This window comes from Triturus cristatus, chromosome 10 (genome assembly GCF_964204655.1).
Source record: "Triturus cristatus chromosome 10, aTriCri1.1, whole genome shotgun sequence".
Lineage (NCBI taxonomy): Eukaryota > Metazoa > Chordata > Amphibia > Caudata > Salamandridae > Triturus > Triturus cristatus.
In genome coordinates this window covers 1,181,307,550-1,181,321,222 of record NC_140593.1, presented here as the reverse complement: position 1 = coordinate 1,181,321,222, position 13,673 = coordinate 1,181,307,550, and the positions used below count along the sequence as shown (strand labels likewise).

The window sequence follows — 13,673 nt, the reverse complement described above, 5'->3', positions numbered from 1 at the left end:
TATATAGGGGGGTGCTGTGTCCGCTTCACAACGGTCCTCGGTGCTGCCTTTCCCTCTCAGGGTGCGGTGCTGAGGTACACCTGCGACCAGTAGTTGGTGCCACATCTGGGTCTTCTCTCCGCCGGCGTGCCAGTTTCTCCTGCACCTGCAGGCCTTGAAGGTTAATGAGAGGAAGACGGCGCTGTGCTTCCCTCGCTGTCGGTGCTTTCGTTCCTGGCCCCTCTTCACTGGGGCATTTGGCGGCGTGCAAATCAGCTTTCCAGCCGCAGGTACAGGGGCATTGACTTGCTCCCAGCATTGCTGCCACGTCGGCTTTGCTTCACCCTCAGGCGCTCAGAGGGCAGGGGCCGTGTGGCGCGAAGGTCCCTCACGGGGTGGGCTCAGTCATTCCTCTGGTGCTACACCTACTCTGGATCGTCGGCATCCGCAGGCACCCTCCGGTGGCAGGACTCTAACTCCTGCGCTCTTCTGGGGTGTTGTTTGCGTGGGTGCTGCCGGAGATAGGCCAGGGAGCGTGGGCGGACAACGCGTTGTTGGCCTGCGATGCTTCGCCAGCTGGCCAGCTGGCCGACGCCGCAGGCTGCGAAAGTGAAAAGGATGTAGGGCAGGAACTTCACTTGAGGGTCACTGGGCTCCTCGACTGTAAATGTGACTGCCTGAGCCCGGCAGTGGGCACATTGCTGGTGTAGCAGGGGCTCTCACACTCACCGGGATTGCACTTCCCCACTTCATACATCATTGGGGATTGAGGCACGGCTGGACTCCGATCGTGCCTCCGTGGACTGCCGAGAGCAGTGTCGCACCAGATCACCACTGCAGTCGCTGGTGGCCGTGGACATCGCTGTGGGGGGTGCCACCTCTCAGGCACGTTTCATTTTCTTCCCCCATGAGTGACGAGGAAGTGCCTAGCTGCAGGCCCGCAGGGTTAACATCCCATCCTCGCCGCCAGGAGGTGTGCGGAGAGAGACACGCGCACACAATCAGGCACACAGCAGGTAACATCAGAGTTGTAGTGTTGGGCCTCAGGCCCACATGCTGAGAAATGACAGGCACTGGCATTACATAGTTTGGTGCAATAACTGGACCAGGGCATGTGCGCCTGGCCCCTTTTATTGACAGTGTCACCTGACTGGTGGCGCCTGTGGTGGGTGGGTGAGAAGTGTGTTTAACATCACAGGCGGAACACTAGAATGTATCTAGCCCGATACTACATCGTGAGCTTCATTCACACTGAATAGACGCTATAACCACAGTGGGACAGCAAGCTTCCTCACACACTGCACATACACAGGAAGTGCAAGCTTCCTTTACACTTTCAGCATGGGCAGCAGCAGTGCAAACTGCAATCCCACACAGAACATATGCACTGAAGGCAGAAAAGCACACTGCAATGCAGGAGTCCAATCTAAAATACACTTAAAATGTGCACCACCGGCAGGAAGTGTGCAAACCCCTCTTACGCACATGAAACAGGTTAAGATTGGATAACCATGTAAAGCTTCTCCAATAAAAAGTGTTGCAGCACAGCCACCAGCTCTGAAATATTCCCTCACCCCTGCATCTCACCTACACCGTGTGCCTCAGCAGTCCAAGCATCCATTACACACACATCAATTACACCAGTGGTGGCATCAGTGCAAGCTTTGCTTACACAGAGAACAGTAGAGGAAATGGCAGTGCAAATGTGCCCCAGAAAGAACAGGTGTAGTACTGACCGCAGTAGTGCAATCTACATACAGGAAAGATGCAGCGCCCTACAGGCAGCAGCTGCAGGGCAAGCTTCCCTTACATAAACACACGTAGAACATGTCAGGAGGGCTTCAAACTTCCTTTCCATTCAGACCTGGTAGAGCTCTGTGGAAAGCTCACTAGCTTCTATTATATACAGAACAGGAGAGCATGACGTAATTTGTGCAAGATCATCCCATAAGAGAACTGGTGCGGTAAACTCAGGAGTAGTACAAGGAGTAGTACAAGCTGCTCCTTGGCCCACAGGAAAGTTATAGCACCCTACAAGCAGTAGTTCATGCTCACTTTACATAAAGAGCAGAAACAGCATGACTACAGCTGTGCAAGTTTTCTTTGCTTAGAGTACAGATAAAGCATGGCGGCTGCAGTGCAAGCTTCCCTTATATGTAGAGCAGATAGAGCATGGTGGTTGAAGTGTAAGCTTCCCTTTTATATAGAGTAGATAGTGCATGGCCGCTGCAGTGTATGCATCCCTTATATATAGAGCAGATAGAGCATGGCGGCTGGAGTGTAAGCTTCCCCTATATATAGAGCAGACAGCGCACAGCTGCTGCAGTGGAAAATTGCTTTACATATAGAACAGATAGAGCGAGGAAACTGCAGTGGAAGCTTCCTTTACATACAGAACAGAGAGAGCATGGTGACTACAGTGGAAGCTTACCTTTCCTAGGAGAACAGATAGAGCATGATGGGTGCAGTGGAAACTACCTTTACATACAGAGCAGGGCGGCTGCACTGCAAACTTCTTTTCCTCACAGAACAGATAGAGCATGGCTGCTGCAGTGCAAGGTTTCTTTCCTTGGAGAACAGATAGCATGGAGGCTTTAGTGGAAGCTTCTCTTACATACAGAACAGACAGAGCATGGCAGCATGGCACAAGCTTCCTTTAAATACAGGACAGTGAGGGCAATTGCGATTCTCCTATTAACATGACTAGAGAATCTGGATTTCATTAAAGACACGGAGGCTGTTTTAGAACAAACCTGATCTCTTTGCGAATTTTGCATATTTTCTTTGGGGGAAGTAAGAGAAGACACTTTGAGGTGTCTGCAGTAAAACCGAGAAACTCCAGGGATCTGGTGGGGGTAAGGATTGATTTTTCCCGGTTTATAATCCATTGCAATCTTCAGGTCTTTCAAGATCTGAGAATGGTGTTGGGACATGATGAGAATGTCGTCCAAATATATAATTAGGCGAATACCTCTTTCCCTCAGAAGCGAGGCGATAGTTCTCATAATTTTGGTGAAACACCAGGGGGCAGAAGAAAGGCCAAAAGGTAGGGCCTGAAATTGAAAAAGACAATTGTTCCAAACGAACTGAAGTAAGGGTTGGTGTTCTTTGGCCAATGGAATGGTAAAGTAAGCATCTTTTAAGTCTAGATTGACCAACCAGTCTGCTTCTAGAAGAAGGTCTCTCAGGAGGTGAATACCCTCCATTTTGCAATGTCTGTAGACCAGATACTTGTTTAATTCCCGAATATCTATGACGGGTCTCCAAACTTTCTCTTTTTTTTTAACAAGAAAAAGTGTGCTTACAAACCTCTTTAAACTCCAAGGAAACTCTATGATTGCGCCTTTTTGAAGCATGGAGGCAATCTCCTCTTCGAGAATTTTTTGTTGATCCTCTGAAAGAGTTAGCACTCTCGGGAGAGACGTTTGTGTGGGGGTATTGACAAAATCTATTCTGAAACCTCGGACAGTTTCCAATACCAAGGGATCTTGAGTTAAGGTTTGTCAAGTGTGGAAAAATAATTGTAGCCTGCCCCCTACAAGGGGAAGAAGAGATGTACTTACTTTGAAGACTGGAGTTGTTGAGTATACCACAGGATCTGAAACCTCTGTTCCGAGAGCCTCTCCCTCTTTGTGGGTAGAATTGAGGGTTGGATGGGGAAAAGCCTTTTCCGGAACCTCTGAATCTTGAGAAGGGCCTTTGGCTGCCACGGCCGAAAGGAAGGCCCCTTCTTCCAGCCCATCCAAAAAGGTTAGAATTAAAAACGCGCCTCATATTAGATTGTGCTTTGTCGAGGGCGGTAAAGGTAGATACGTATGTTAAAATCTGGTTTGCGATGTCAACATAATCGGCGCCACCTTGTCCCCTCTCAGGCCCGTACGCTCACTTAAGCAGTAGCCATTTTGAAAGCACCATGGCCCCTCTGCCCCTCGCCGATCACCAGCACGTTCCCTTGGCGCTGCAAACACCCCCCCCTCGCGCCGGCCACCCCCGCTCTCTCATACATGGGCCATAAACCCTCTCCTTCTGCGCGACCCTGCCATGGAACCACATCCCGCGCCTGACCAACACCTCCTTTCATCCCATACATGGTCATACGTCCTTTTGATAACCCCCTTCCTCTGCGCACGATTGTCCGAACCGATCCCAGGCCATCACCTAGCCCTGCGGATGCAGTTTATTGCCCCCACTGCAAGGGAAACACCTCACATCAAAGGGATTACAGTAGATCAAGGCCCCCACCCCCTGAGACCCGACCAGTCGCACACACCCCCGTGAATTGGCGGAATGTCCACCTGTGTGATAGCCATCTCTTACTGTGGGTGGGGTGGGGACTTCTACTGTAGATATGTGTGGGAACAAGCTTGAAGTGGGGATTCCAAGGATGTCTTTCCGTACATCAAAGTCTCAACAAGAATGTATCACATGTAATAAAGCAATAAACCTGTGTATAAGAGGCCAGGCCTCAGAGATGTGGTTAGAGCACCTCGAAACGATACCTTGCTGTCCGATCTGACGTGTTCTGCTCCGACGGAATAAAACTTTGTTTCCTGCCTTCCTGTCTCCGGCGCCTGCCTCTTATGTTGGTTAATCATCGAATGGTATAAGAGGCGATTACCGCCGGGCAATACTTGAAGGTTATCGACTGAAGGTGCCGCTACCATTTAACACGTACTTGCCAATAGACTTAATCATATCCTCACCAAAGAGGAGGCCCTTGGGATTTTGGGAGGGTTCTTTTTCGGCCATATTACCTAATTTCAGGTTGATCTTAGTAAGAATGACTCTCCTTCTCTCAATGTTAAGGCTTGCATTTGCATTGCAAAGGAGAACTATGGCCCTTTGGCCCCAACCTCTGACGAGATCGATGTTGAGACGAGTGCCATCAATGTGGCATTCTTCTGCCATATCTGAAAATTCTGGACAGGGGCCCCAGGATGTCAAGAAAGCGATCGTGATAGCCCTTAAGAGACCTTTCCATAGCCTTCTTGGGGTCTCTTCCAAGTTTGAACAGGATCTTGATCAAGTTGGGGTCAAGGTTGGGGGTCTGACAGACCTTATCCTGTATTGTGGGCCTAGGACACTCGGCCCTGAGGATACTACGAGTATCTCTTTCCAGGGCGTTTCTGAGCCATATCTTAATGAATTTCGCAACATGGTCCTGGGGAAACCAATTAGAGCTTCTGGGGTGAGAGATGTTAGGGGTGAGAACATTTCTTCGCCCAAAAGTTTGAGGATGACATTCGTAGACGAGGATGGGATTTCTTCCTCAGTAGGTTGACTGTTAAATTCAAAGTCCTCATCGTCTAAGTCGAGGACAAATTCATCACAAGAATTAGGGGATCTATCCTCGTCCTCAGTATCAATGTTGGTATTATTATGAGCACTTCAATAGTTTGTGCCGCTAAAGACACCCATATTAGTTGTGCAGCAAGGGACACCTGAATAGTTTGTGCCGCTATGGACACCCGAAGTATTCGAGGTGCGAAGACCTCCCATAAGGTTTGAGGTGGTGAGACCTCCCAAATGAATTGAGGTGCTAGGACCTCCCACAGTGCTCTGGTTAGGCTCAGTATTTTTAAATTTTTTAACTCTTTTCCCCTTATTAGTGGGCATGTCATTGTGAATGGTAGTAGAGCCTTCATTAGAGTCATCCTGTTCAGAAGGAAGGGGTCTTTTAGCGGACATAACCTCCTTAAGGGTGTCCAGCACACAGCACCTCATTTCTCTTTGAATATATAATTTTTTAATAGAGTCATCAGTAAAATTGTGGGAGCTTGCTACAGCATCATCAGAATCTATATCCGAAATTTAAGCTCAGTAGGTAGTTAATCAGTAGTTTGTGCCGCTAAGGACACCCATATTAGCTGTGCAGCAAGGGACACCTGAATAGTTTGTGCCGCTATGGACACCCGAAGTATTCGAGGTGCGAAGACCTCCCATAAGGTTTGAGGTGCTGAGACCTCCCAAATGAATTGAGGTGCTAGGACCTCCCACAGTGCTCTGAATAGGCTCAGTATTTTTAGATTTTTTAACTCTTTTCCCCTTATTAGTGGGCATGTCATTGTGAATGGTAGTAGAGCCTTCATTAGAGTCATCCTGTTCAGAAGGAAGGGGTCTTTTAGCGGACATAACCTCCTTAAGGGTGTCCAGCACACAGCACCTAATTTCTCTTTGAATATATTTTTTAAAAGAGTCATCAGTAAAATTATGGGAGCTTGCTACAGCATCATCAGAATCTAGATCCGACATTTAAGCTAAGTGGGTAGTTAATCTAGTAGGAAAAGGTAGGTGCCCCTTTTTTTTTAAAATCATTTATGCCAAACGAAATAGTGATTAAAGATCTACCCTTAATAACTTTTTTTGTTTTTGTCCTTAAAATGGAGGGGCAAAGGGTGGGCTAAAAGGCAGAGAAAAAACACAAAAAATATAAGCAACGAGTGACTGGCAGAAGCTGATTGAAGGTGAGCAACTGTCAGAAGCTGCTCGAGCTCAGCTGCTGCCATGAGGTGCAGAGAAAAGACCCTTGGCAACAGGAAGACGCAGTGCTCCCATTGCCAAGGTTCACTCCTCGAAAGGAGGGTAGCGCTCGAGCGAGGGGACGCGAAGCCAAAACAAAAAGGCAGCACAGTTCAAACAAGGGCGAAACAGGATGAATTGACAAATTAAGAAGTGGAGGCAAGGAAGCTCGTTGTCCCAACGCTCCGCGAACACACAAAAAAAGCGAGGCAGAATGAAAAAATAATCAGCGTCATGAATTCCAAGGATCGACATTGGTATCTGGGACCAGAAGAGATCGAAGTGCATAAAGTGCGCGCACGCTCCAAAAAAGCCAGGGAACCAGAAACTCCGATGAGGAGGAGAGGAATGAGGGCGGGGGATGCCGAAAGAAACCATAAATTGGAATCAAGACATTGGGAACGTGGCAGGATAGGAGGGGAGGAGGGTAAAGCTCTTTCAGGTCGCAGTAGGGGTAGCAAGGCAAAGTTAAGGCAACAGAGAAAAGAATCACGATAAGGTAAAATAAAGGAACTTATCTGCTTGTGAGCCGCATTTAAAAGAGGCAGTCTGCTTGGTGCTCATGCCTCTTATACCATCTGACTATTCCATTCTAGAACTGTTTCACTTTGTGATGTAGTGCGGCTGCTTGTAACTGCATTAAAAGATAATGCGTAATGTAGCCTCCGGTCTTGTAATGAAATGAACAGTTGTGTAAAGAGCCCTTATACACAGAGCATGTACACAACTGACAGTGAAAGTTTTAATCACAAGACAACTATTCCATAAAACAGGAAGCGTCATTGCATAACAGATATAGCATCTGGGGCTGTAATACAATAAGTACCTTGGAAGCACATGTGCACTCCAAGGACACTTTGCTATTACAGAAGGGGCCGTAGATGCTTGTGCTGCCTCCTCTGTGATACTGAGAGTGCTGGAACACTCCTAGCACCAGCACTATCTCCAGAGGGCATTCCCTCATTTGCCACGACGCTTATGCCCTAGCTAATGAAAGAATCTCTTTGTCTCTGCAGCCGCGCCGTTTGTGGACATAGGCACAAAAAAACTGCCGGGGGGGGGACTGGCAGTACACAACAAAAGGGTGGTGCATTGTCCGTGTCCTCTCTGAGGGCAGCCCTCTGATGGGGGGGGGGAGCATGGTTCCCATGAACAGATCACAAACCCCTGCAGGTGGATGCAGTCACTCACTGCACCCGCCTGTGAGGGGATCTCTGACCACTCACTAAAGTGCAGTCACGTTCCACCTCCATAGTGAAACATTGAGTAGCTGATGAAAGCAGCCACCCTGTGTGTCCCTGCCACGAGGGCAGCCTGAGTTCACTGCTATTCTAAGGGCAGCACATTCATTGTAATCTGGCACACTGTTTACATGTGCCCCTGGCGCACCTGTTTAAATGTATGCAGTGGCACAAGCATATACATTACGCCCAACACATGGCACGGCCTGAGGAAGCAGCATTGCATGACAGATATAGCACCAAAAGGAGTTGGAAAATATTCCGCCCATTCAATATGGAAGCATGATAAGTACAGCGAAGTACCCTTACCAGGAGGTACCTGCTGGCAGACGTATAACCCACAGACCCGACAGAATATTGATAATGCCAGGTGGGTTGTGTGAATGGGAAGGTGCAGAATGCTGATCACGACTATCTTTGGAGGGTTCATTGGGACCAACTTGTGAAAGCATTTTGAGTAGGTGAAGAAGTACTCAAGAACTCATACATGCAATTCACTAATGCACTGGCAGACATATCCACCCATGCCTGTCCTATACCTTATGTGCAGAATACTCCACTACAAGTGCCGAGTACTCTGAACAAGTACACTTGCATTTTAGAATGAAAGGATGGAGTGGCTGGAAAATGGGGAATCGGTATATCCTTCCCCTTTTAATGCAGCTTAATTTTAACCAATGTCGAATTGCATTATTTTTTATGAAGAAGCTCTGTGACCCCTATGTCTGTTTCTGTTTAGCATCTTTTCTGCGGGCCTGTATGCGTAGAAGACGTCTCTTGTAAGGAAGAAGTGAGCTAGTTTTTAAATTATCCTAATTTTAGAGCTTCCATTGTTAATTGGAAAATTATTTATCCTATTCAGATCAGAGACCTTAATAACACAGACAAAATTATTGTCATCTTTAAATGTATATTTCTAGATACGATACTTCTTTTAATCGACCATTCATGTTTTTAGTAATTTAGTGGTGGAGGGCTGGGTATGTCCTAGTAATGTACCCATTAGATTTTGACGTCTACTTGAATGAAATTGTCATGGTTTGTCTTAGTAACGAGTTTGTATCAATTTTACAAAGGATGCCCAAAAGTCTTTTTTAATTTGTATGCTTTTATGATCTATGTCATTTAACTAGATCGAATAAAGTTTTTATTGAATTGAAAGGAGGAATCGGTACTGCAAAGCGGTAAGAGCAGAGGGGCATATTAACAACAAGTTGCGATGAACATCGCAAAGCGCGCTTAGCGCTATTTCACACATCGCCGGCTATCGCTGGGTTTCAACGCCGAGATAGCGCATAATTATCAAGGCTTATCTCCGAGGCGATATGAAACCCAGCAATAGCGGCGAAAAGCACCAGTATCGCCTGAAAAGAAGAGATAAAATGCAGGAGATAAGGAGATCCTTGCTGATACGCCCCAGTGACCTTAACCATACAATCCACCTCCCACTAAGTAGATAGCGTAGTCGACTTTTAAGCAGGTGTTAAGATCCTGCGATAAGGGAGCTTAGCGCGATTAATCTGATCGCTAAGCGGGTCTGCTGCAGGCTTGTTAATCAAGCGAAGCCTTGTTAGCGACTATTTCCATGTTTTTTAGCTCCGGAACGCCTACTTTGCATGTCATTAGCGATGACATGCAGGGTGATAAGAAACCGGGAGCAAACTCATGGAAACTAGCGCTAACAAGGTTTAGCGCGAGCTTGCTGATAGTGCGCTGTGAATATCGCCGCTTTTCTGGCTATAAAAGCCAGGAAAGCGGCGATATGGCCCTTGATGATATGCCCCATAGGGAGAGTAAAGAAGCGAAGCAGGAAGGGTCATGCAAAAATGTAAACACCCCCCAAAAAGTATACGTCTGTTGTAATTCGCTAAAACTATACCCAAGTCTCCTCCACTAGTATTACAGAGCGAGCAGGCATCCATTATTTTCAATGATATGGGCTGTTGCAGTACCAGTGGGTGACCAGTTGTAGCGCTAGACTTACTACAGCATTGTTTGAGTAGTGACTTCTGCTCGAAGCTTGAAGTGTCAACTTTCTCAAAATGGTTAGTTACCTTTGTGAATCAAGCACAACAAATCCCAGTCAAACAAAACACACACACAGAAGTGCACACGCACACATGCACACACACACACCAAAGGTAGGTGATATCTGGCTCCTCTGTGTTTTGTAGCACAAGTGGAAGACGCCAGAGGTCAGGGTGTGAGTTCTATTCTTGTGCTTCCGGTAATAATGCTTGCCAGGTGTTTGTATTTTCCCCAGGTGTTGCCTGTTTCCTTGTTCTTTCCAATGAGTAGCTCTACGTAGCGTTGGCGCAGAACTACGTTTTAGAGATGAACTAGTAAAATACACCAAGCTACTAGAAGTAATTTTGCGGTAATATTTTGACTTGTGCTGCTGCCCCATCAAGTAGTGGGGTGTGAGAATATTTCTGCTACTGGGCGTAAAATCTCCTCCACCTGAATTTGTTTAGAGGGAGAGTGGCGTCCAGGCGCAAGAGTAAATCTGTATGTACAGAGGTCTCTGCGCGTGGATGCACCTCGGTGAGTTGGACTCATAGATGATCGTTTGATGTCACTTGCTGCACAAAACTGACCCACAATACTTCAAGATCCCACTTAGCCTGGCTCTGCAGACGCTGTATGGATTTTAATTGGGCCCGGAAGATATCTCCGACCATCAGAGTAGTGCCTTGATACCCTTCAGTTTGTGGTGTGAGCTACGCAAGCAGGCCCTTTTGTTATTTTTATGCTTTCTAGGGGCAGGTGACAGCAGCCAGTAACGACCTTCTCTGGCCCGGGGAGCGTGAACAACACTTGCCTCCCCTCACCCCCCACCCCCCGCTCGTGCTCCTCAGAGACACCGAACGCTCCTGCTGAGGAAACAGACTTTGAGGAAGTGGTCAGCCGGAGCCAGCCCAGGATTTCCCTCCAAATACGAAATGTTTGTATTTTTGCTGCATAAAGTCCAACCGACCCTGAAAGGGTGCCAAACTGTCGCTGAAGCGTCACTGGAAGCAGGCTATTTGGAAAACACCCCAAGTGGCCATGTGTGTGCATCTAAACGGTCAACAAGTTTTGGGTAAAAATATCTCAGAAACACTTAAGAAATGTACAATTTTGGAAGCTAACCTTCATAGCTCTGCTATTGATAAAAGGGAGCACTGGCGAACACAAAGGTAAGGTGCGACCAGGGGCCACGCCAGAGGGTCATGCCCCCGTACCAAGGCCCTCAGTTGTATGGGATTTGGCGTAGAGCAGCACAAAAAGCAGCCCTACTCATTTCCAAGCATTTTAAGAAAAGTGACCAAATGGTATATTTCAAAAGATATTTTCCAAGTATTATGCAACAACTATGGCATGTTTAGAATGACTTCTGATGTTCAGGCACCACGCCATTGCTTGCTGATTGACAGCTGCAGCCATTCCTCTGCAGCCCTAATACAATAAATGCGGTTTTGTCAATAAGCTACATGCCTACAGATGTGTTTTACTGAAGTGCAGAGAAATGGGAATAAAACCTACATGCGCATCAGCAGTGAGCACGGCAGGGAATGCTCACACGTGTCTTATGTACATTGTTCCATATGTGAATGCACGCTCATCATATGTGCACGCATGCTCATCATATGTCAATGCATGCTCATCATATGTGCACGCATGCTCATCATATGTCAATGCATGCTCATCATATGTGCACGCATGCTCATCATATGTCAATGCATGCTCATCATATGTGCACGCATGCTCATGCGCTCACAGTTCCTTTTTGCCACCCCATCCACATGAACTGCAGGTGATTATTGTGAAGCAGGTTCTTTGGGGCATATCAGCAACACCCGGCAATAATTATCGCGCAGCGCTCTTAGCGTGAGGATAATTATCGCCGGGTAACGTGGATTTTTATCGCTGAGATAGCGTGCTACTAGCAACGCTTATCTCCTCAGCGATAAAAATCCTCACGCTAACTGCCCAGCGATAATCTCCCAGCAATGTGGCGTTAGCTAGTTAATAGGGCCTCACAAACTTAGCCATGATATCCTCCTTCTATAGGATATCATGGCTAAGTCAGACCTGAAGCAGGCGTAAGGAAAGTAGCGATAACAGGGGTTATCGCTACTTTTCCTGACGCTATGCTTCATAGCGTGGGGCTTGATGATAGGAGAAAAGTCGCTTAGCGACATTTCTCCTGTCATGTTAGGTCAGGAACGCCCACTTTGCATCTCATTAGAGATGCAAAGCTGGGCGTTAGCAATCCCCACGCTAAAGCAAGGTTTCACGCGTATTAAAATTCCGGTAAGAGTTTTCTCTCTCCAAAAAAAGCCAAGATACCCTATCACTTAATTGAATCAGTGATGACCCAGTATTTGCTCCTTTCAAGTCTATTTTTTGCTGAATACATAGTAATAGGTTAATAATAGACATTTAGTTCAGTTTACAACTCTGAAATATAGATTGCAACTTAGAAAATATAGGAAACAATAAGTTTATTTTAAAGGAATATTTATTAATTAGGTTTTCTTTGTTAAAATCTGAGTGAACTGATTTCAAATTGATACATCTACCACATACGATTTCATTCTCCGTTGTACCAACTTCTGCTTTACAGCAAAGTTTTTCATATAGACAGAAGTAAAATCTGTTTAGTAAATCCAGGAAGTTAAAATTGTTTCAGTTTGATTTTCCCTGGTTTTTGTATTTATGCAAATTATGCATGATATGACTGTTTTGTCCAAGTAAAGCATGTTATAGAAATGTTTTTCTTTATTTCTGTGTTTTGCACGCTACATAGATTTGTAAATAGGAATAATTGTTTGCTTGGGAATAAAAAGATGCCTCCTGCCTGGCTTAAGATTGGATCACTTATCTCTCACTTTCCCCTTTCCTCACTTAGGAAGATGAGTGCTGCAGATCTCACTGCATCAGCCCTGCAGAGTGTGCTTTACCTCCTGCTGGTATTTCCCTCCCAGGGTAAGTTCACCCAAGCATCTCAAGTGGATTCTCTCACAAAAAGAATGCTCTAGACAATCAAAAGTTGAAATTTGAAATGGAATGGCCCCCCAAAAATATGAGCCGCTTTCATTGGCTTGGTCAATCACTAAATGTTAGCTGAAAAAGAATGCTAGGGCACAGATTTCATAAAATGTCATGCAACGCGACGCAGCGAGACAACCTGCTGCACTGCGCTGCATGACCGGGAGAAAGCAGGAATGCGTCATATCTACTAAGATATTGTCCTTCCTGCTCTCTCCCTACTCTGGAACACTGCGTGCTCCCTAGCGCCGACGCAGGAACTCTTAATGCCATGGTGCAAGGGTGCCTGCATTACAGGCAGGATTGGTAAACATTCCCCAGATGCATTTTCTTCTTTTAACGTGTGTGCAGAATGCAGCGCACTTAGAAAAAATAGGAAATAACAAGGAAAAATAAACACATTTCTCCTTGTTACACCTCTGTTGGGGAGGTGCAGCATTTTGACGCATTCCCAGGTTTACTAATCTTAGTAAGTCTGGGAATGCGTCAAAACGCATGGATGGATGCATGGGAACGCCCACACTCCACCCAAGAAATGCCTTCCCAACGCAGAGTAACGCAAGACAGCGACTTGCGCTGCTCTTTGTTACTCCAGATCCTCTAAGCCACTCAAGGGGGCTTTGCATGGTTTAGTAAATCAGACTGAAGGGCTTGTGTAGCTTTGCATCACCTTGCATGATGCAAGGGCAGTGCAAGCCCTTAGCAAATCTGAGCCTAGTTCTTTCCCCAAAAATATATTTCTAACTACCTTTATTTCAGAATTAGGAAGGCAGGGTTGCTCAAGGATGGCCAAAGAGGACCAAGTCTATGTCAGATTTGCAAGATAACCATTGACTAGCTAAACTAGTTCCATTGAGATGCATTGTATGTACATTATCTCAAATTGGACATTATGAAAAT

The 13,673-nt window shown here is 46.3% G+C and overlaps 1 protein-coding gene across 1 annotated transcript in view; it reads left to right on the top strand.

The window, feature by feature from the left end:
• LOC146796958 (immunoglobulin lambda-1 light chain-like) overlaps nt 1-13,673 on the top strand; it is a 46,847-nt gene that overhangs the window by 6,983 nt on the left and 26,191 nt on the right. Inside the window, exon 2 of the mRNA XM_085630281.1 lies at nt 12,634-12,710. Coding sequence (XP_085486407.1) covers nt 12,634-12,710 — 77 coding nt within the window. The remainder of the gene's footprint in view (nt 1-12,633; nt 12,711-13,673) is intronic.